Here is a 25515-nt window from a genome sequence, read left to right on the forward strand (position 1 = left end):
CCTTATTCTGTTGGGACCAAAACTCCCAAAATCAATACCAACCTTCTTTTTATGGTCATAAACCTTGTGTTTAAATTTCATAGATTTCTATTTACTTATACTAACGTTATGGTGCGAAAACCAAGAAAAATGCTTATTTGGGTCCCTTTTTGGCCCCTAATTCCTAAACTGTTGGGACCTAAACTCCCAAAATCAATACCAACCTTCCTTTTGTAGTCATTAACATTGTGTTTAAATTTCATTGATTTCTATTTACTTAAACTAAAGTTATTGTGCAAAAACCAAGAATAATGCTTATTTGGGCCCTTTTTTGGCCCCTAATTCCTAAACTGTTGAAACCAAAACTCCCAAAATCAATCCCAACCGTTCTTTTGTGGTCATAAACCTTGTGTCAAAATTTCATAGATTTCTATTTACTTAAACTAAAGTTATAGTGCGAAAACCAAGAAAATGCTTATTTGGACCCTTTTTGGCCCCTAATTCCTAAAATGTTGGGACCAAAACTCCCAAAATCAATACCAACCTTCCTTTTGTGGTCATAAACCTTGTGTTAAAATTTCATAGATTTCCATTCACTTTTACTAAAGTAAGAGTGCGAAAACTAAAAGTATTCGGACGACGACGACGACGCAGAAAACGACGCCAACGAGATAGCAATATACGACGAAAATTTTTTCAAATTTTGCGGTCGTATAAAAATAGGGAAAGATGACATTTAATTCGTTCATTTTTTTTTAATACATCGTTGGTCAAATAGCTAAAGTATTATATATAGTTACGGTGTGAGACAAAGAGTATTTTAAGAAGGACATTCCCGATTATGTATAAATTTTGTTGATGTTTTTCACACTTGAAAAGCATATCTGTTCGTAATTTGTTGATTCCATTCCAATTAGATCCTTTAATTTCCTGTCAATCTTTTAAAACATCTTTTTTCAAATATCTGAAGTATTCATGTGTTGTGAGATTTAAAATATTTTGATGAGCAGTTTAATTCCTAAATAGGTAATTAAAGATCACTTTGGATGGACTAAATTATATAATTGCAATTGTTAATGATCTGTTCGAAATATTTTAAGGCTGCCGTACCTAATTTGAAATAGTACAATTTTTAGTTCATAAACTCGTGTTTAGAAGGCTATTTTTATTTATAAATTCTTCAATTAAAATAATTCAGTATTTTATCGTTACTAAAGTAATCAAAAGTCATAATTCATTAAAAGTGATCTTGTGCAAAATATAAAAATAAACAGCTATATTGTTCGATCTTATTATTCCCGTTAATTAATTTTAATTAATTTTTTTTACATTCATGTGTCTGAAACTTTGTCTGACTCCCGTTTACAATTGATACGAAATGTTGTTCACACCTGAAATGCCAGTGAACCGTGACGCCTAGAATTCACTGAATGAGGATCAAAAGATTAGAATTACATAATGCTAATCTTTTAATTACCTTGAGTTAAACTACGCATTCCACATTCTTTAGGTGTCACAAAACAATACACATTTTATTGTTTCCACCGTACAAGCAAGTGAAAATGATTGCTGGAATGAAGCAAAAAGGTCAGAATACAAACATGTATTTTTAATACACTATCGATCATGTCAGTTTCGTATGTTTGTTTTAAGTATTTTTAGAAAAAAAATCATAAAAATGTTCTATTGTATGATTTACTTTTTTTTTATTAAAATTCGTTTTAAAAAATCCACACGATCTTATTTGAAAAGTTGCATGGCTATCACTTATTTTTCGTTGGTTAATAGCTACACCAAAAGTCGTCGATGCGCTTTAAATCGCGTTATTAGATGGTTAACGAACAAGACTTAAATGAGATATTTTCACTCCCGGCATGCATCAAAGACTTAAACTACGTCACATAAGTCAGGAAGTTTCAAAAAATAAAATTAATAATTCCCAATTTTCTTCTTTATTAGATTTCATATCAAAATAAAACTTGGTGAATATGTTTTTTATGGTATTATGAACATAATAAGATGAAAAGTGAAAAATCGCGAATTATCCCTTTAACACAGAATTGTCAATATTTTGAGTTAAAGCTGGTAGAAGTTTCTATAATTTTGATATTATTTGTCTCACTGGTAGTACACTACACTGTAAAAATCTTTTTTGAGAAAGAGCAGGTGCGATTTTTTTAATTTGAATTTATGGTCTAAAAGAAATGCACTACGAAATAACTGTGTTCTCGGGCCATGTGTCAGTCCCAAGTTAAGAGCCAGTAATTCAGTGGTTGTAGTAAAATTAAGGCAAAAATTTTCAGTTTAAAGGACCATTAATTTTGCATGTCCTTGCATTATTATCTACAAAGTTTTGGAAATTTTGTTGTGTTGTTTAGAGGAGTTGTGATGACAAGAGCATGACTGACGGACCAACAGACTGACGGACCAACAGACTGACTGTATAATAACTCAAAAGATTTAACCTTTTACTTTCAGAACAAATACCAAATAATTCTTTAACACATAATCTGATTTTGGGATCAACAATATGTGACATGGACAATTCTTTCTGGCAGATGACATAATTATAATGTCTAATAAAATTCAAGTATGAGTTTATGAATGTAGAACAAACCTTTGAGTAATCATCTGATAGAAACTGGAACTTAACAACATCTGAATCAAGACCTCTCTCAAACTTCAATGACATCTGAGATACATCGTAACATCGCACTTTTGGTTTGTATGTACCTGTAAAACAGGGATATAAATAGAATTAGTTTAGCATTATCAGTTCTAACAAAGGGAGACAATTAAGATATGATTCATATGAAGCAACATCATAATACTATCTTGGTCTAGTTTTTATGTGGTATGATAGAGAAACAAAATAAAAGTTTGCATTTAATTTTAAAGAATTATATACAACTAACTTTAGAGCTGAACTTGTGATTACAAATATTGCTGTTTTAATGATTAAAACTGACTGCTCCTTCTCATAGATTTTGAAAAATGCTTTTGACAAAATGCTTTTGACACTGTATCATAGAATTTCATGGAAACATTTCAAACACCAATTTTGGCATATCCATAAAACACTGGGTAAGGACCTTTTACACAAACATAAGTTCTGAAGTGTCTCAGCACTAATGAATATGACACAAAACCCAAATTTGCTTCCCCTAAAAAATAATATAAAGCACCACACTTAAGTGTGCTCACTAAAGAACAGTAAAGTTAATTCAGTTTATTTTTACATAATGAGTTTAAAGACAGTGAAGTCATTAGGCATTGACATACTGACCTAAATCTAATTTTTCTAGAAATAATAGTATTTACGTCAATTTGATTTAAGCAGTAGCCTAACATTATTTGAAATAAGGTTAGTTGATTTAGAGGCCAGATCGATATTAATTACATTATGAGATGTTGTAGTAGATGTGTTGTCTGATATAAAAGTGGTAACTTAATTTGATTTCAAAAATTGTCTCCACATGAATTATTTGTTAATATGAGAAAAAGCCTTAAAGGATTATATCAAATTAATTGATGAGTGCAGCAAAAGTCATCAATATTTAATTATACACTACAAAAGTACAAGAAAACTTATGATCATAAAACATGTTTTGTAATAGGAACAGAAAATATCAGTCAAAATGTAAATCAAGTATTTTTTAAAAGTACAAATTTAATTGCACTAAACTCATCACAACTTCAAATAAATTAACTTTTCTTATGTCTGGTGCAAGATCAATAGCAACTAAGACACAGGGACGTTTCTGCTTCTATCTGATCAGGTTCTTTACATTTCACAATACTATAGATGATACACCAAGAGCAACAACTTGTACTGGAAATGTTGATTACTCAATAGTAAAGCATTACCCGATAATTTGTTTTTCACTATGGTATTAACATACATGTACACCAGTGGACATATATCCAATATCCCATGTGTATTTTTAAATCCAATATTGGTATTTTGGTAGTAGTCAGAATATTTTTTTGGTTGTAAACAGTGCATGAGATGCTTTTACAAAGATATTGTCTATAGACATTTAAACCACTGATGAAAATTTTGGCAAAAATGTTATACTGTTTATGATGAGAGACGGAAAATTGTCTGACTGATCAATAAATGTGACAACATTTCAATCAAATGTTGTAAATTACTCCAAATGATTATCTTAACATGAAAATAAACTAAAGCGATGAAAACTCAGATTTAGACAACAAAAGTCTTCTGAAAATAAACGTCTTCTTAAATTACAGCAGCAATATAGTTGTCCACAGTGATGGTCATCTAGAAAAATCATATATCTACTTTAAACAACTTGCTGGTAAATTTAGAGTTAACAAATTAAACTAAATAAAAAAAAACAGGCTTATGATTTTCTAAGCCAAACATGTGTTTCTTCTACAAAAGAATAATCAGTGACACTCAAATCAAAAAAGGTAAAAGGCCAAATGATGTACAAAAAGACATTTTGAGAACCAGATGCTCCACAGGGTGCAGCTTTATAAGACAGCAGAGGTCGAACCCTGAACGATTGGGGCTAGTATGGACACAACATTCAAGATGGATACAGCTCTGAATTTGGATTGTGATTAAATAGTTGAAACAGCATTGGTTTCTAACACAGAATGAATGTGGTTTAATGAACTTAAAATTTTTTTTTTTTTGCTTTTGAGCAATTCACTATGCTGTTGAATATTAATCCTCTCCAATAAAATATATTTGAAGAAATTGTCTTTTAAATTTCTGAAATCTGAAATAAGAAAAATTGAACCCCTCCCCCCCTCCCCCACCCACCCAATTTTTTTTCACTTCCTTTCCCTTATTCCAAAAATGATCTCAATTCAAATTTCTAATGGAGTTTTCAACAATAACTACTCATTTAAATACATCATAAAATATCAAAATATAAAATGTCATACAGTCATGGTTAAAATTAATATTAATTTATAGTAACTTCTAAAAAAATAAACGGGGAATGTGTCCAAAGGGACACAGATGATGCCCCCGCTAGCATATAATATTATAAAGGGACATAACTCAAGAACTGTAAAAGTGAAGCTGCTAAAAATTGAACTTAAAACTGAGTTTAGAGGTAATAAGCATTATATACACATTTCATTAAATTTAGTTGAGACAAACTTAAGTTAAGAGAACAGAAACTAAATAATTCTTTAATTTTTCCATTTGTAAAAGGGCATAACCCTAGAATGGTAATCAAAGTTCTTGTAATCACTGAATGGTAAAGACTGCTTTAATCTATCAGTTGTTAGTAAAGTGAATATTGCATTGTATATTGTATATAGCATTGATTTAAGTTGATTCAACTACTATTCTGGACCAGAGATGGGTCCGATTACTTTCAATGTAATTGATTAAATTACAATTACTTTGTCATTTGTACGATTAAATTAAATTAATGATTACATCGTTTCTGAAAGTATCTGATTAAATTAATGATTACATTGGCAAAGTAATCATGATTACATCTGATTACAATGAATTTAAAAACAAAACATTTTGAATGATGTGAATGAATAAACGTTCATAACTATAGCATTTTTGAGAAAGTATTTTATTTGGTTCAATTATAAAATGATAACTTCAAATTAAACTTCATTTATTTAAATAAACAAAAAATTTCACTACTTATATATACATTACACTAGTACTTTATCACCAATGATCTGAATTATTTTGAATTAAATTTAATAAAGATATATCATAATCAAGAGTTTTTTTGTTAGTCTTCTGACCTCTTTCATAATTTATATGTATTCCAAGTTGCAGTTTATGGAAGTTTAAATGTGGATGAAATAAAGTTACCAGTTAAAACTATGTTAAATTTTAAAAGAAATGTTTAATCAAATTGTAAACAATATGTAAGTACTAAAAATCATTGCATTTTACATGTCCAGTCCAAATACCAAAAAAATTTAAACAACATATCTGTCCAACTTTTAATTTAGTTTGTACTAATTAGATAAATTTTCATGTCTGATTTATCTTTTATCATATATATTTCCCTACAGCTATACTCAATTGGTAATTGCAATAAAAACAAACATTAATTAGTCTCCTACCTGTCAATTCAAAGTTGACAAAAATCACAAAAATTAACAAAAGATTAAAATTCAGGGTTAAAAAAAAGTATTACTTGAATATATAACAGTTATTATCAAATATTAATATGAAGATCATTATAAAACGATGAATATACATGTATGTACAATATCTTTTACCAAAAAGGTATATAATTGTATTATATGTCTCTACTTAGGCTAATGATGATTTTTCAATACTGTAACTTTATTTTTTACTGAAGTAGACATGCTTGAAGTAACCAAACCATTTTAGTATGTTTAAAATTTATCATATATGAATAAAAAAGAGGTTCATTTAATGACCAAAAACACAAATTTAGATTTTTTTTCATTGTAATCAGAATGTAATCAAAAAGTAATCATGATTACAGGGTATGTTGAAAAGTAATTGATTAAATTAAATTACATGTAATCAGATTTTTGGCTGATTAATGATTACACTGATTACTTGAAAAATAGTAACCAGCTGAAGGACGCCTCCGGGTGCGGGAATTTCTCGCTACATTGAAGACCTGTTGGTGACCCTCTGCTGTTGTTTTTTATTTGGTCGGGTTGTTGTCTCTTTGACACATTCCCCATTTCCATTCTCAATTTTATAATCAATTACAGCTGATTAACGATTACAATTACAATTTCCCCAAGTCTGTTCTGGACAAAGAAAGATAACTCCAATTTTCAAAGAAGATTTCATAAAGCATTGGTTCTTGGTGATTCAACAACCATTCTGGACAAAGAAAGATAACTCCAATTTATTGTCTTGAAACTACAAAAATGCTTTTTTTTGGCCCCTTGTTGGCCCTTTATTTCTAGACTGTTTGTCCCATAACCCACAAAATATATCCTTACCTTATACTTATGGTATTAAACATTGTGGTACAATTTCAGAACAATTGAAATACTTATACACAACTTTTTGTACTGACACTAGATAAATGCTTGTTTTGGGCCCCTTTGGGCCCCTAAATTCTAAACCTTAGGGACCATAACCCCCAAAATCAATCCCAAGCTTACTTTTGTGGTTATAAACATTGTGTTAAAATTTTATTGATTTCTATTCACTTATACTAAAGTTATTATCCGGAAACCATCCGTCTTCTGACGATGCTGACAAAGATGACGCCGATGTGATACCAATATACGACCGCAAAAATTTTTGCAGTTGTATAAAAATTGTCATGTTGATACAGTTCAAACCAAATTCATTTCAGTGGCTACATGAGATAAGGTTTCCTATAAAATCCGAAATAAAGTGACATTGCACTGTCATGACTGTAGACTGTAGTTAAGATGACATCCAATAAAAAAGTGTATTAAACTAGACAACACATATATGTATAACAGAATTACACTGATATTTACCTGCAGCACATATATATTGTCCATCTTTGGTCACTCTAACACAGTGACTGACCGTTGGCATTTCAAAATCCTGCAGCAACTCAATTCTTCTTTGAAGATCTACAATGGTTGGTATTCTATTAATAATCCACTTGTTCAAGCTTTTAAAAAATATGTCTTACAAAATTCTGCCTTTACACTATGAATGAAAAATATCTCTCAAGACTTGCATTACTTGTAAATGTAAAATTGCAATTGTGTGGAAAATAGGTGATTATCAAATAAAATGAGACAACAAACAAACAGAACAGCTTAACCAAACTATTTGTGTAATCAACTACATTAATGTACATGTAACTGTTAATTCACAATATTGTGTATGCATTTATTTTTGTTATTTTGACTAATGGACAAATATAGAATATATTCATTATTGCAATCTCAGAAAATTCTGCATACAAATAACCTTGTCAAAATTCATAATGTGAATATACCATTTCCATTTTGATAATACATGTAATAAAAAGTTCTAAAAAGTAACTGAATTTTAAATATAACAGGAAAATTTAATACAGATTATGAACCATACCAACATCCTGCTTCTGTAGTGATCTTTTTCTTCTGTCTGATAACCACTGAAAATTATAATTTATACATTTTAAAAATTCAATATTTACAAAATGTTTAAAGAACATTTATTTGTACTGATATATAAAATATAATCATGACAATTATTTCTAAAAAAATTATTTTATTTCTGATCTCATATGATACCAGTGTTTCAAATTTGTTAGGCCTATTTAAGGATGCTTCATAAGTTCATATCAGTTTTAAAGTCAAACCACTTTTTAATGACATGTTGAAATAGCATTGAATGATCCAATAAGCCTTTCAAAATTTTCTGAGTTGCCTTCATTAGTGGTCAGAAATGTCTTTTAAATTGATACGAGTTGTTTTTAAATGTGATCTGAGTTATCTTTATGAGTGGTCCCAATTGTCTTTGGAAAGTGGTCTTAAAGTTGGTCCAAGTTGAATTAGTCAACCTATTTTTTTTGCCATATATTCATTTCTTTAAGAAACAATTAATATGAGGCAGGCATTACCTGTGAATGGGGACGAAGTCTGTATGATTTTTTTTTTAATTCACATGTTATAAAAGAAACGGAAATACCATAACGTTTTCGATTTTGGTTCTGTTGTTTGGGATCAAGTTGTGACGTTATTTAAGTTATGACGTCATATTCAATATATAGAGAATAATGCATGGCAAAATCTGTATCATATGTCGTATCATCCCGAGACATCAATATCAGCCCAAGGGCCTTTAGGCCCGAGGGATGATATTGGTCGAGGGTGATACGGCATGTGATACGGATTTTGCCATGTATTATACACTTTATCATATATTTCAACAGAAGAGTATTGTATTATATGAACTGTTTTCTGATCCATAGCACTGGGTTACCTTCAGTTCTACTTTTGTCTTGTTTCAAAGGCCTTAAAAGAACTGCTCAATTACTAATCCGAAGCACCTGGCCAAGTTACCTTACAATTTGCGTGCTGTTGTTTTAAAAATATTTTGTTTATTATTGTATTAATTTGTGTGTTTTGTATTTTTCATAGTTGCATTTAGTGTGCCAAAAAATATGAAAACTTGACGTTTGTGACGTCACATACAATATGAAAACTCGACGTTCGTGACGTCACATACCAAACAATGACGTCATTCATTATAGTATAACTAATCGCCGTATTTGAATATCAAAAATAAGACAACGCATGACCGAACGACGCATGGATTAAACGAGTGCGCAGCACGAGTTTAATCCATAGCGGCGTTCGGTCACAAGTTGTCTTATTTTTTATATTCAAATACGGCGATTAGTTATTCTTTTTATTACATTGGTAAATGGCTTTTTTATGAAATTAATGTAGAAAATGTAAGGAACTATATCTTTTTCCTACGCATTGACAATTTGTTTTGATCCGACGTTATCGACGTCTTGACAACGCCTATTGTTGTATAACGTCAGAGAGTGAAATAACCACTTTTATTTCACATGTGAAATTATCGGTTTTTATCTAACTGGGAAATCAATGTAATTCATTGCAACCAATGTAATAAAAAAATTTATCTATTTTGAGGAAAATTTTTCTTAAGCGAAAAAAAACCCAAAACCCAAAAAAAAAAAAAAAAAAAAAAAAAGTAGGGGTGTGATAAAGGGTATGCGATAAAGGGTGCGCATCAAAGTTGCGCATTATGGATTAAACAGCAGGCTATTTATCACATATGCAAAACTACTGTATTTACTACTAAACATATGATAAATACAAAGAAATGCTTTCCATTCTCAATTTTATTTCATTAGGTAACGTTTTTTTCATATCAAACCAATTATTAACCAGATGCTCCGCAGGGCGTAGCTTTATACGACCGCAGAGGTTGAACCCTGAACGGTTGGGGCAAGTATGGACACAACATTCAAGCTGGATTCAGCTCTAAATTTGGATTGTGATTAAATAGTTGACACAGCATAGGTTTCTGACACAGAATGAATGTGTTCTAATGAACTTAAAATTTTTGTTTTCTCTTAGAGCAATTCACTATGCTGTTGAATATTAATCCTCTCAAAAAAATGTTTGAAGAAATTTTCTTTTTTATTTATGAAATTTCAAATGAGAAAAATTGAACCCAATTTTTTTAATCACATCCCCCTTTCCCTTATTCCAAAACTAATCTCAATTAAAATTTCTAATGGAGTTTGCAACAATAACTACTCATTTAAATACATCATAAAATATTAAGATGTAAAAAAACTGCTTGTTATCACTGAATGGTAAAGATTATTTTAATTTATCAGTTGGTAGTAAAAAGTGAATATACATTGTATATTGTATATAACAAAGATTTAAGTTGATTCTGGACAAAGAAAGATAACTCCAATTAAAAAAAAATCTTGCTATTGCACAATATTTTGCAATTAGATATTTCTTGCTTACTATTCTGGACAAAGAAAGATAACTCTAATTAAAAAAAAATTGCTATTTCACAATATTGTGCAATTAGATATTTCTTGCCATTGCGCAATACTGTGCAATTGAAAAGACTTGCTATTGCACAATACTTAATATAATAATTTTAGATCCTGATTTGGACCAACTTGAAAACTGGGCTCATAATAAAAAATCTAAGTACATTTTTGGATTCAGCATATCAAAGAACCCCAAGATTTCTATTTTTGTTAAAATCAGACTAAGTTTAATTTTGGACCCTTTGGACTTAAGTGTAGACCAATTTGAAAACAGGACCAAAAATGAAGAATATACATACACAGTTAGATTTGGTATATCAAAGAACCCCATTTATTCAATTTTTAATGAAATCAAACAAAGTTTAATTTTGGACCCCGATTTGGACCAACTTGAAAACTGGGCCAATAATCAAGAATCTAAGTACATTTTTAGATTCAGCATATCAAAGAACCTAACTGATTCATTTTTTGTCAAAATCAAACTAAGTTTAATTTTGGACCCTTTGGACCTTAATGTAGACCAATTTGAAAACGGGACCAAAAGTTAAGAATCTACATATACAGTCATGACAGTTAGTTTCGGCATATCAAAGAACCCCAATTATTCAATTTTGATGAAATCAAACAAAGTTTAATTTTGGACCCTTTGGGCCCCTTATTCTGTTGGAACCAAAACTCCCAAAATCAATACCAACCTTTCTTTTATGGTCATAAACCTTGTGTTTAAATTTCATAGATTTCTATTTACTTATACTAACGTTATGGTGCGAAAACCAAGAAAAATGCTTATTTGGGTCCCTTTTTGGCCCCTAATTCCTAAACTGTTGGGACCTAAACTCCCAAAATCAACACCAACCTTCCTTTTGTAGTCATTAACATTGTGTTTAAATTTCATTGATTTCTATTTACTTAAACTAAAGTTATTGTGCGAAAACCAAGAATAATGCTTATTTGGGCCCTTTTTTGGCCCCTAATTCCTAAACTGTTGAAACCAAAACTCCCAAAATCAATCCCAACCGTTCTTTTGTGGTCATAAACCTTGTGTCAAAATTTCATAGATTTCTATTAACTTAAAATAAAGTTATAGTGCGAAAACCAAGAAAATGCTTATTTGGGCCCTTTTTGGCCCCTAATTCCTAAAATGTTGGGACCTAAACTCCCAAAATCAATACCAACCTTCCTTTTGTGGTCATAAACCTTGTGTTAAAATTTCATAGATTTCCATTCACTTTTACTAAAGTTAGAGTGCGAAAACTAAAAGTATTCGGACGACGACGACGACGACGACGCCAACGTGATAGCAATATACGACGAAAAATTTTTCAAATTTTGCGGTCGTATAAAAATGAATTGGTATTGAGTTCCTTCCTTATATATTTTAGTAAACTGATAAATATATATTTTATTCAAAGTCTCATGCATACAAGACCGGAAAAGGAAGTAGATTTCTGCGCAGATGTGGGGATTTAAAAAAGTCTGAAAAAAAAAGTTAACAATTTTGAGTTTAGTAGAAAATTCTCACCAATTTATTCATTTTTTTTTCAATTTGTCTACCGTTATTGGGGACTTTGTCCCCATATTACATACTAGCATTATACCCGACATAAATCATTCTGACCACCAAACATTACATTATTTAATCAAATAAATGTTAAAGCATTCTTACACCATGAGTCAATATATACATTATTTAGGCAATCCATCCAAACACCAGGGACATACTCTACTACAACTTATAGGCTGCATCAAAAATGGATTAAAAATAAGCTCTTTGAAAGGAGCAGGGTTTATTCTTACTTAGAGGTCACTTCTAGCAAAAATTGTGACATTTTAATCATCCTTCGCATTGAGTACTATATTTACACAGTTATGCCTCGTTCACACGTTCATTTCATTTGAATTGAATTCGAATCTAATGCAAATTGAATTCGCTAATCGTGTTCACACACTCTTCCTTTTTAATTTGAATTGATTCGAATTAGCTAATTCCCATTATCCAATTTGCATTAGAAATGTGTTTTTGTTAATTCGAATTAAAAGTTAACGTCGTTAGGACAGTAAAGGGATAATTTTGATGTGCACATTGCAATTCAAATTAGAATTTACCGTTTGGATGTTACTGTATCGAAGGCAAATTAAGGTTCATCATAACAAACGGACATTAAAATTAGTTAATGTGAATAGAATTCGAATTACGTGTGAACACAGCATTAGAGCATCCATATAAGAAAATTAAAGATAATGTTAAGTGATAGATAAGGGTTTATACAAAATATTCGCTTATATTCCACACTGTGACTCCATGATCACCTTTTCAATATTTATCAATAACCATAAAATATTTCTAGTCATTTACCTGAGGTAATGATTTACCAGCACTTAAATTGTATATTTTCACATTGTTTGGATTAGAAACTTGCATATTAATTGCGTAAAATAATAATACAATCACACGTGCAGTTGTTTACATTTTTGTTCAAAGGGAGATAACTAATAAAGATGTATCTACAATGTGCCTATTGGTCCCGGGTACATACCGAGGTAATTATGAATTATGGTTTGTTTTTGATTCGGTTAGATGAAATAAAATAAAACATAATCTCTTGGTCAGACTACTATAACACAAAAGTAGAGTTGTCTCAGATTCTTATGAGATATGAACTCTTTATCGATTGGATAAATTACGTGCTTTTGATGGTCATTTCAATTTGGCTGATAGTTATGATTTTTCTACTCTGTACACTACACTACCACAATCTTATCAAAAAGACATTCTGTCTGTATTCCATTTAAAATATCTGGTTGTAATCATTTGCTGCAACTCATACATCTCTAATGGAAAAGGAAAATATGTTAGATATACTTACTGGAACTGTGATGAAATTATTACGGCTGTAAATTTTCTCATTGAAAATATATATTAGCGTTTAAGACAATAAAGTTAATTGACAGGTTGTATATATTCCTATGGAAATTAATTGTACCACTTTAAATATGCACCTCATGAAAAGGTACAAAAGGAAAATCATCTTCCAATAATGGAAAATTTATTTTTATTTTATTTCACAACTTGTAAGCAATGTGCATGTCAATAGTAGAATTCTAGATTTTAATGAATGTCATCTATGTATGAGTCACACAGTAAGACTGGAAAATAGTTTAATCTGGGGGTCTCGTTACCACACAATGATCATCCCTCTACCAACTTTTTTTCATAATTACAATGATTTGGTTAATTCTATCTAAAAACCGGATACCACATCCTTGTTTTTACGCTGATGTTGTTATTATAAGCACGAAAAATATGACACTATCCATGCTTCAACTATTTCATCATTGGAATCAAATTGTTCTTAAAGGCAGATACATATTATCCACTTTATTAAAGGTTATCAATTTAAAACAGCAGTATTTTTTTAACAACGGTACTGGGATATCAGTACTAACTTTGATTTTGTTTTTAAAAATTAAAACATAATGAAATATATATTGGAACTTGTTATTTGTGTACAGTTCCGCAAATTCATGATCCAATATTCTTTTGACACTGTTTACTTATATTTTTGTATCTTATACACATCTTTATATTTGTATATTCTATTTATTGAAGACCAAAAATATTGACTGTGTGCCGCACTATATAAAAAGCACCTAACTGTTCAAGTTTTAATTAGTTGCAGCCCTCAAGCTTCAATAATGTTATTGTCTAGTGTGTCTGACACGTCCGGCATCCAGATTCAATAGCTACACATATCACCTTCCACATGTTCCATTTAACCTGAGATTACTATATTGATCAGCGGTTATAGAACTAGGGATCACATTTAACTAATCACTTTGAGAATTTACCCTGTAGGTTGACTTTGCAAGTGTGTGTGTACATATCCTATAACTTATAATCGTTGTACATAAGGGAACTGATGCACGGTAATCTGTAGAGAAGCTAGATACATGTTGTAAAACCGGTATCATTCTTTTGTCGTGTGTTACATGCAGTTCTTTTCTAGTAGTTTGCAGGTACGTTGTTTAGTCGGTAATTCTGACGTAACAAGAACTACCCGTTTAACTATTTCAGTTTTTGTTGTTTTTGTTGAGTTTTTTGTTGGTTTTTTTTTTTTTACAATTTCTGTATCGATAATAAAAATCTCTCTATTATCTATAATTGAAAATGTATTGTATATTTGTCAAGGTTCACTGTATTAAATGCATCATATATAAATTGTTGCTTTCTCAGAAAGATACAAACATATGTATGATGACAAAAAGTTTTGCATCAAAATCATCAGATTATTTAAATTATTGATAAAGATACATTTTGTATCAATTAAAGAATGAATTATAAGAATTATAGATAAAGTTAAAAGAGTTAAAATTGACGTTTTATACATATTTTTTGTTGATATGTAATACATATTTCTTGGGATTGAACTTGATATTCATATGATGAAGATATAATCTTTCAATCTGTTTAATCGAAGTCTGGAGCTGGCATGTCAGTTACTGCTAGTAGTCCTTTTATTTATGTATCATTGTCAGTTTGTTTAGTTGCTTTTGTTAACTATTCTGACATCGGACTCGGACTTCTGTTAAACTGAGTTATACTGTGCGTATTGTTGCGTGTTTGTTTTTTCTACATTGGCTTAATAGAGGTATAGGGGGAGGGTTGAGATCGTTGTGTGTTTGTTTTTTTCTACATTGGCTCAGTAGAGGTATAGGGGGAGGGTTGAGATCTAAAGAAAACATGTTTAACCCAGACACATTTCTACATTGGCTCAGTAGAAGTATAGGGGGAGTGTTGAGATCTACATTGGCTCAGTAGAGGTATAGGGGGAGGGTTGAGATCTAAAGAAAACATGTTTAACCCCGACATATTTCTACATTGGCTCAGTAGAGGTATAGGGGGAGGGTTGAGATCTAAAGAAAACATGTTTAACCCCGACACATTTCTACTTTGGCTCAGTAGAGGTATAGGGGGAGGGTTGAGATCTAAAGAAAACATGTTTAACCCCGACACATTTCTACTTTGGCTCAGTAGAGGTATAGGGGGAGGGTTGAGATCTAAAGAAAACATATTTAACCCCGACACATTTCTGCGCCTGTACAAAGTCGGGAGCCTCTGGCCTATGAAATTGTTAGTTTGTATGATTTTTAATTTTAGTTTCTTGTGTATATTTCAGAGTTTATACAATACAATATTTTTATTTTCCAAATTAAAGGGCCCATTAAGAGCATAACGTGATTAATTACAACATGACATAAACATTACAGAGTAATTAAAGAAACATAAAATAATAATTCAAATGCATGAGGAAAGAATCAGTGGTCAAGGGGAGATAATTTTGATATCTTTTAAAGTATTTAAGTAAACTATTTTTTGATTTTCTAAGTTGCAGGCCTTTTTAGTTTAGTATGACCCATATGTGTTCTTCCGCCTTTGTCTGCTCTTTGGTCGGGTTGTTGTCTCTTTGACACTAAGCTTTCCCCATTTCCACTCTCAATTTTATTTTAGTCTGTTTTTAATGTATAAATCATGTTTGTTTGGCTTTTTTTATTATTAAATTCAGTGACTTTCTAATAAGACATTATGTTGGGAATCGAAAACAATGTTTTATATACACATGTATGTACAATCTGCATGCTGAGGCCTGCCTCCGGTTGTGGGATTTTTTCGCGAGGTTGAAGACGCATTGGTGTCCTTCGGCTGTTTTTTCTCTTTGATCGGGTTGTTGATCCTGTTCTCCCCACTTTCATTCTCAATTTTATGTTAACAGGATACTGTTAAGTAATTTTATGTTTTCCGACTTCGTCTCTTTTCCAGGTAACACCTGCCAAAGGATAAAGTAAAAAAAATATTAATGTAAATCAGTCGTTGATTTTGGGTTTGAATACGGGTTTGTAATACATATAATAGAAATATCTAAAGAAAAAATCTATGTCACATAAATGTTTTAATTTATTTTTCGGAAAACAAACTTTGCATTTATGGCCAATTTTGATTTACTACCTGACAACATCATATTAGAAGTTTTGAACTATTTACCTGTTAAAGAATTATGCATAGCTGGAAGGTAATGATTTGCTTAAATGCGTCCTCTCACTCACTGAACGAAGATTTGTACAGTTCTAAAGTGAGACTGTCAGAGCCTGTCCCTGTACAAATCCTTTTACTGAATGATTCAATTTCTCAAATAAAAGTGTATGGTCCAGCAAAAACTTATCAGTGTCAAGCATCACAGCTTGTTTTATTTTTAAACTATATACATATACATGCTCTTAATTGACTGTGTCAGTGCTCTAACTTGACTGTGTCAATCTGTCAATGCTCTAACTTGACTGTCAATGCTCTTACTTGACTGTCAGTGCTCTAACTTGACTGTGTCAGTGCTCTAACTTGACTTTGTCAATGCCCTAACTTGACTGTGTCAGTGCTCTAACTTCACTTTTTCTGTGATCTAACTTGACTGTCAGTGCTCTAACTTGACTATGTCAGTGCTCTTACTTGACTTTGTCAATGCCCTAACTTGACTGATTCTGTGCATAACTTCACTTTTTCTGTGATCTAACTTGACTGTGTCAATGCTCTAACTTGACTATGTCAGTGCTCTAACTTGACTGTCAGTTCTCTAACTTGACTGTGTCAGTGCTCTCACTTGACTGTGTCTGTTCTAACTTGACTGTGTCAATGCTCTAACTTGACTGTGTCTATGCTCTAATTTGACTGTGTCTATGCTCTAACTTGACTGTGTCTATGCTCTAATTTGACTGGCAATGCACAAACTTGACTGTGTCAGTGCTCCTACTTGACTGTGTCAGTGCTATTACTTGACTATGTCAGTGCTCTAACTTGATTGTGTCAGTTTTCTACCTTGATTGTGTCCGTGCTCTCACTTGACTGTGTTGATGCTCTAACTTGATTGTGTGGATGCTCTAACTTGACTGTGTAAGTGCTCTAACTTGACTGTGTCAGTGCTCTCACTTGACTGTGTCTGTTCTAACTTGACTGTGTCAATGCTTTAACTTGACTGTGTCTATGCTCTAATTTGACTGTGTCTATGCTCTAACTTGACTGTGGCAATGCCCTAACTTGACTGTGTCAGTGCTCTAACTTGACTGTGTCAGTGCTCCAACTTCACTTTTTCTGTGATCTAACTTGACTGTGTCAATGCTCTAACTTGACTATGTCAGTGCTCTAACTTGATTGTGTCAGTGCTCTAGCTTGATTGTGTCGGTGCTCTCACTTGACAGTGTTGATGCTCTAACTTGAATGTGTCAATGCTCTACTGTGTCAGTTCTATAACTTCACTTTGTCAGTGCTCTAACTTTACTTTGTCAGTGCTCTCACTTGACTATGTCAGTTCTTTAACTTCACTTTGTCAGTACTCTAAAACGACTGTGCTAATGCTCTAACTTGACTGTGTAAGTACTCTAACTTGACTGTGGCAATGCTCTAACTTGAATGTGTCAGTGCTCTAACTTCACTTTGTCAGTGCTCTAACTTCACTCTGTCTGTTCTCTAACTTGACTGTGTCAATGCTCTAACTTGACTGTGTCAGATCTTTTACTTCACTTTGTCAGTACTGCAACTGGACTGCATCGATGCTCTAATTTAACTGTGTCAGTTCTCTAACTTCACTTTGTCAGTGCTCTAACTTGACTTTGTCAGTTCTTTAACTTCACTTTGTCAGTACTCTAACTCGACTGTGCTATTGCTCTAACTTAACTGTGTTGATAACTTGACTGTGTCAGTGCTCTAACTTCACTCTGTCAGTTCTCTAACTTGACTGTGACTGTGCCAATGCTCTAACTTGACTGTGACTGTGCCAATGCTCTAACTTGACTGTGTTGATGTTCTAACTTGACTGTTTCAGTGCTCTAACTTCACTCTGTCAGTTCTCTAACTTGACTGTGTTGATGCTCTAACTTGATTGTGTCAGTTCTATAACTTCACATTGTCAGTTCTTCAATTTGACTGTTTTGATGCTCTAATTTAACTGTGTCAGTTCTCTTTCTTTCACTTTGTCAGTGCTCTAACTTCACTGTGTCAATGCTTTGACTTGACTGTGTCAGTGCTCTAACTTCACTTTGTCAGTACTCTAACTTGACCATGTCTGTGCTCTAACTTGACTGTGTCAGTTCTCTTACTTGACTGTGTCGGTGCTCTAACTTGACTGTTTCAGCGCTCTAGTAATATTTATGTTTATTTATAATTCCAAAAGACAGAAAGATTAAGTATAGTATGGAAATGCAGGTTTTATATTTTACTTTTGATATGAATTTATTGATATTTACAGAGTGTGTAGAAGATGGAGAAGGATAACCAGAGATTACACATTATGGAGACATGTAGATTTAACACCCTACAGATTAGATTTGAAAAAGACGTGGAAGGTTATCAGGTCACATTTCTCAGAATGTCTGATCAGTCTGAAACTTAGAGGAGATTTTAACAGTATGTATTGATTCTTTTTCACATAATAGTTAATTAGGCATTTTTAATGTAGGCCCTGGTATCAACCCTCAACCTTCTTGTATATGAGCCCTCAGCTTATGCCTTGTACTGTTGTGCATGATATGGGAGTCTCAAGGCAATACCCAGAGGCGGATTTAGGGGGGGGCCGCCCCCCCCCCCTTTTTGGGAAAAAATTTGGTTGCTTATATAGGGAATCATTGAAGCGTGACTGGAGTGGGCCCCCTCTTAGGTCAGTCAGTGGGCCCCCACTATGTAAATTTCTCTGGATCCATCACTGATACCAGAACTGGTATGTGAAAAGGACATTTTATGTTCTTAGAGAATGTCTTATTAGTCTGAAACTTTTATGTAAAATTCAAAAGTTTATACTAACTAAACTTCTCTGAAGTGAATTGATTAGCAATTCTAAAACTGAGAGGTTTTAACAGTAAGTATGGACTTTTCTGAATGTCTCATTTGTCTGAAAAACCTTGGACCAATAGGTATTATCATGTATTAATTTTAGGGGGGGGGAAGATAAATTTTTAAGTTATAACTGGATACTCATTTTGGCAATATGAATAGGCAAATTTACTGTTTTATGAATGTTTGATCAGTCTTGTCTTAACACTGTTAAAAAGCAAAAATATATTGCTATGGTCAATGAATATGGGTTCAGTTTCCAACTCAGAGTAGATTTACAGACTCAGTATGAAACTCACAGAAGATATTTTAATTTAGAAATTTGTTTTAATCTGTAAACATTTTTAACAGCTGAAGCTGAGAGGATTTTATAAAATCTTATATCAATCTATTATTATCTGAATGGTCTGTTTTTCCAAACTGATTTATTTTTTCCATTGTAGTGCCAATAAAGGATAAAAACCCAGTATCAGATGCCATGCTTGCTGACTTGAATGAGAGATGTCCCAATATCAGGCATATAACCTTACAAAACTGTAAACTTCAGAACCTAGAGATGAAACTTCCACCAAGTCTGACTTCTATAGAATTGTATCAGTGTTACTGGAAACCTAGATGGTTTAAACATCTCCATACCATGGTACCCAACATCAAATGTCTCATACTAGAACATACCTCAAGAGTAGATAATTTTGATTTAGACGATGTTTGTAAAATAACCGGATTAGAGTCTCTTAATTTGAATGCTTGTTACAGAATTAATGAGAAAGGGTTAGAAAAGATTGCAAAAGAACTGATTAATTTACAAACTTTAGAAATAGCACATTGTAATTGTACAGATCTCATTTTACATCACATATCACGTCATTTGACAAAGTTAGAAACTCTGAACATCAGGAATAGTAAAGTTACTGATTCAGGTATTTCTACTATAGTGTCAGGACTAAGCAATCTAAAGCATTTAAATATAAATAAATGTGATTTACTGACGCCATCTGGTTTGGAATGTCTGAAGTCTCTAAAATCATTGAAAACTTTAGTGTGTGACATTCCCCACATCACATCAACGTTAGAGACCATATTAGAAAATAATGGCTGTATTATAACAGCATTAAATCCTAACAAGCCAGGGAATATTTAAGGGCCTCTTTGTTATCTATTTGTTTTCCTGAATATGAATGAAATAATTACCACTGAACATTTTACGCAAGCAATCAATTATTGTTTTTCATTTGTTTCCAAATATATTTGACCTTTAACTGTAAAATCATCTCTTATTACTACATTTGCCTCTAAATATAAAATCTATCATATGATGCTGTTTTAAGCTGAAATTAGCCAGCATTGTTGTATTATACAATAATATGAAAAAGGATTGCTAAAAATTCTCAAAATATGTTAGAATACTTACACTCTTAAGTACTGTTACTTGAAAATATACTAGGGATGAAATAGTTTCCTGAAATTCTACTCCAGGTGGCTCTTTGATTTCACAATACATTGTACAACTTTGGATCATCTGTTTAGAGATTAAATCAAATTGGCATAGGAAATCACTGCCCATTTCTTGTTTAGCATAAGATCCTGGCTGACTCCTGCTTCACATCTGATCAGGACTGAAGTGTCTTGGAGTTTGTGCATATCATGTTGACATATATCCATTTAATCATTTATCAACAATTCTATTTAAAAAAAAAGTACCGGTAGTATGGTTCGATTACTATAACTATATGTTACTCTTAAAAGAACTTTGTCAAATTTTGAATTAATTTTTCGAGATTATGGCTCTATGAATATGTCCACAAATAGTGCTATCCCAGAATGCTTCTATCTTACACCAAAAAAGTGAATCCATGTTTTTGTAATCCATCCAGCTTTACATGAAGAGTACCACTATATGTGCTATTGTGATGTGTGAAGACATGAAATTATGCAAAATGAAATGATTGTTTTTTTATAATTTATATTTACTGGATTATTTACTACTCAATGCTTTATTTAAGTTTGGTACATATATGTTTGTTTTCCTTCTTTGTACTTTTTTAAACTGGCAAATGTTCAATGGATATATGATGCAGTGGCGGATCCAGAAATTTTCATAAGTGGGGGCCCACTAACTGACCTAAGAGGGGGCCCGCTCCAGTCACGCTTCAATGATTCCCTATATAAGCAACCAAATTTTTTCCCAAAAAGGGGGAGCCCGGGCCCCCTGGCCGACCCCTAAATCCGCCTCTGTGATGTTATAAAAATATATTTTATTTCATGTATTATTTTTTTGAAAATTATTATGCAGGGTTTATTTATTAAGTGTGTCAAAAATAATTGTTTTTAAATTGAATAAAAAGAGATTTGAGGTTATACAGGTATATATTTATGAGACCGCATCCATCAACACAAACAATCAAATGATATTTACTGATTTAGGTTTAAGGTCTTCAACGATGAACAAATATGTATAAAATTTGTCTAGCTCTAATTTAAGGTTTCATATGACTTTAATGACGAAACTTAATTATAAAGAAGACCTTAAATTAAAAATTGAGTGTACAATGAAAACATATTCAAAATAATATAAAAATTTAATATATATATATATGTCTTTTTTAAATACAAATAAAACATGTTTATTTATTTTATATTTTTGTAATTCTCAGATGTGGTGTAGATTATATTTTGATTTAGTTTTTAAAATAAAATATAAAAATGTGCAAACTTTACTTCAATTTGTTTTAAAGTCAATTTATCTAAGGAAGTACATTTTGTCAACAAATAAGAGAAATGATTTTACTTGTTTCCAATCCCCTAGGGCTAATTATTGTATATCATATTAGTTAAGGTCATTACAAATATCCAGGAAGGGACAGACCTATAATGTCCTTAATACCTATAATCATATATTCTTATACAATATTCTTAGGACTCCCATTTCTAACTAATCTTTGGAAATATATGTACAAATCAACATGCATCCAAAAGATAGTGTGAACTCAATTTTAACCATTGGAAATTTTACAAAATCAAAACCGTTTCAAAGAGTGGTTACATTTGTATTTACTGCTATTTTGATAACTGTAGGATTATCTATGATATTAGATTCACTGAGAATAAAATTCCAGAAAGAAGTTGATTTAAATAAATTTGAGGATGCCAGCCATGATGGCCTGATACTGCATGATTCTAGAAGTGACAATTATGACAAGTCAGGCATGCCATACAATGTTACTGATCTGTTACCTCAGAAAAGAATAAGGAGCCCAAGGTTTGAACCAGTTGATGACAGGATACATTTACAGATCAGTCATGTACCTAAGTCATATCAGTATGCTTTAGACAACAAGGTAAATATACCAATGAAACTTCTTTATTTTCATGGAAGTGAAAGACAATGGTATTTAAAGGAAGGACAGACTTACTTCTTGAAGGAGAAGTGTCCAGTTAATCGTTGCTTAGTGACATATAAACAGTCTGAAGGGATAAATGCTGATGCTGTGGTATTTTTAAATCCTTTCACACTACCATCAAACCCACCATGGCCAAGAAGGTCTGTTGATCAGATCTGGGCAATGTACTCTCTGGAAGCTCCACATAACACAAACTCTGCTTCAGGGTATAGGAACTACTTTAACTGGACAATGACATACAGAAGAGATTCCACCATAACTACACCTTACTTTAAATTTCTATATTACAAACAACCATTACCCAAAGAATCAATTGAAACTAATTTAGCCATCGGTAAAACAAAGAAAGTAGCCTGGATGGTTTCTAACTGTAACTTAGTAAGGAGTGGACGTATGACGTATGCTAGACAATTAGCCAAATATATTAATATAGATATCTATGGAGCATGTGGAAATAAATCTTGCAGGAAAAGTGATCCCAAAAAATGTTATGCGATGATCAAACAAAACTACAAATTCTATCTTGCTTTTGAAAATTCTAAATGTTTAGGATATTACACAGAAAAGTTTTCACAGAATGCTCTTCGGTATGTATATGTGTACAAAATATATGATAACTCACAACCTGGTTGTGAATTTGTTCACCTTATGTTCTGCTTTCGTTAATCCTAATCTTGTTTGTACCATTACTGTCTTTGCAGTACATGTTCATGCGTCCGTCCGTCGGGTATGAGTTAATAGTTTTAGTTCGTGGTAGGATCACATCAACTTTAAACTTAGAACGCATGTTCAATGTGAACATTTTGAGCAAATTTCAGGTTTCACTTACATGTACATGCGATAGTGTAAGTGGGGATGGTTGTCCTAGACCTGGGACTATTATACTAATTATACTAATATAATAGTCCCAGTATGGACACATATGATCACATATTCTTGGCCGAAATGGAAAAGTAAATAAAGAATGAATGAACACGAAGATATATAATTAGGAACATAACCACCATTGCAATGTGATAGTGTCCTCTGCCCTCAAGAGATGACCTTTACATATCTCACAACTACAAAATCCGCTAATGATATTTGATAAGGTTAAGTATTCCAAATATACAAGGGCACTTGATTGGTAAAATTAAATAATGTCTAATGTCTATACATAAAACCCTTGTCATGGTAAAACTAGTTTACAAATATTGTAAAAACGCCATCTAAATTGGGTGCCTATTTTAGAATCTAAACTGAGCTCAGGGGCGGATGCAGGAATTTTCGAAAGGGGGGTGCTAACCCAGGGCAAAGGGGGGGGGGGGGGGTGCAGGGGGGATGCAAAACATATGTCCCGATACAAATGCATTGATCGGCAAAAATAAAGGGGGGTGCGCACCCCCGGAACCCCCCCCCCCCCTGGATCCGCCACTGGAGCTCTTTTTGAACATAGTATGATGCAAACATACAATATTCTGAGAACATGCATTTACTAGGAACAGAGTCGTGTAAATTCTCATTTTGTTCACCAGTTGAAACATCTAAACTGCTCTTAAAATATGTATCCCTATACAGTTATGAAACTTATGATAAACTTTTAAAACTGTCATATCCATGTGTTCTTCTTTATTTCAGAAACAACGCTATACCTGTTGTCCTGGGAGTGTCACGTGCTGAAATCAAAGCAGCAGCACCCCCTGGATCCTATATTCACGTGGAGGACTTCGATTCACCGAAACAATTAGCAGATTATTTGCATCGTATAGATAAAGATGACAATTTATTTAATGAGTATTTCCGATGGAAACGTTATGGTAAAATGACCAATACAAAAACCTGGTGTAGACTTTGCTCCATGCTTCATGAAAAATCATTGCCATCCGTTACACAAACAGACATTGATACATGGCGGAGTAAGTCGTGTATTGGAGCTAGGAAGTGGGGCTACTAGTATAAAAATCCATAAAGGACATAAATACCAATCGTTCGTTCTAAGAGATATCCTTCTACTGTGTTTACGTATATAGTAAACTTCATATGGAAATCTAGCGGATTTCCCCCTTTCTGGTTTCAAGAGCCTTAGACGGAGTATATTTTATTATATGAAACCTCCAGATAAAAATTGCAAAAAGAGAGATATATAGTTAAGGTCTTTTTTGGACACAAAACTTACAGAACTCCATAAACATTTTCAGCATATTTGTTGAAGGAATGTGCATCAATTAGAAGCGCTCAAATGATTAATAAAATACTTGAAATAGAACATTTTGTATTATATTCGGTAATCAACTTATATTTCTATACTTCTATTGACTATTGGAAAAATCTTTTAAAGAAAAGATTTATCGAACATAGTCATCATGCATTTCTTGAAGCAAATGTTAACTTGTTTTTGTATCGAAAATATCAAATTATGATTCAGACTGGACAAACTCTCTATAAACAAAAGCAGGAAACACAAGCTGTTTTTTTGTTTCGCTATTCGCAAAATGGGCGCACTCGGCCACTCTAGTTATCAATAAAATTTTTGGGTTGGTAACAAATAAGTCCTGTCGTTAAAAAGAAATCTGGAAAATATGCTGTATTATATAGTGTTTGTGAAGTTTTAAACCACGATTAAACTCATTGAATCTGGGGAGCCACACATAGCTCTATTTTCTTTAGAACTTTGGTTTAAGTTATTATTTCCTGTCTAATTTCTATGTTAAGATTTGATTGAATGTTAAAAATAATGACATAATGTTGTGAGAACCATAAACGTTAAACATGAAATTGTTTAACTGATAACTGACTGGTTTTTTTTTAAATC

At 32.1% G+C, this 25515-nt stretch overlaps 3 protein-coding genes across 3 annotated transcripts in view; 2 read left to right on the forward strand and 1 right to left on the reverse strand.

Moving 5' to 3' along the window:
• Positions 1-12954, reverse strand: part of LOC139503646 (nucleolar protein 10-like) — a 53477-nt gene extending 40523 nt beyond the window's left edge. Inside the window, exons 1-4 of the mRNA XM_071293472.1 lie at positions 12808-12954; positions 8009-8054; positions 7441-7539; positions 2597-2712 (exon numbers count right to left, since the gene is read on the reverse strand). Of these exons, the coding sequence (XP_071149573.1) occupies positions 2597-2712; positions 7441-7539; positions 8009-8054; positions 12808-12873 (327 nt within the window). The 5' untranslated portion in view covers positions 12874-12954. The remainder of the gene's footprint in view (positions 1-2596; positions 2713-7440; positions 7540-8008; positions 8055-12807) is intronic.
• Positions 12955-16357: 3403 nt separating this feature from the next.
• LOC139503657 (F-box/LRR-repeat protein 12-like) lies at positions 16358-22035 on the forward strand. Its single transcript, XM_071293481.1, has 3 exons — positions 16358-16519; positions 18743-18900; positions 19767-22035. Exons 1-3 carry the CDS (start codon positions 16434-16436, stop codon positions 20462-20464), a joined length of 942 nt encoding a protein of 313 aa, XP_071149582.1. The 5' UTR covers positions 16358-16433; the 3' UTR covers positions 20465-22035.
• Positions 22036-22286: 251 nt separating this feature from the next.
• On the forward strand, positions 22287-24962 carry LOC139503398 (glycoprotein 3-alpha-L-fucosyltransferase A-like). Its single transcript, XM_071293204.1, has 2 exons — positions 22287-23311; positions 24342-24962. Exons 1-2 carry the CDS (start codon positions 22287-22289, stop codon positions 24655-24657), a joined length of 1341 nt encoding a protein of 446 aa, XP_071149305.1. The 3' UTR covers positions 24658-24962.
• The last annotated feature ends 553 nt before the right edge of the window (positions 24963-25515 follow it).

This window comes from Mytilus edulis, chromosome 1 (genome assembly GCF_963676685.1).
Source record: "Mytilus edulis chromosome 1, xbMytEdul2.2, whole genome shotgun sequence".
NCBI classification, from domain to species: domain Eukaryota; kingdom Metazoa; phylum Mollusca; class Bivalvia; order Mytilida; family Mytilidae; genus Mytilus; species Mytilus edulis.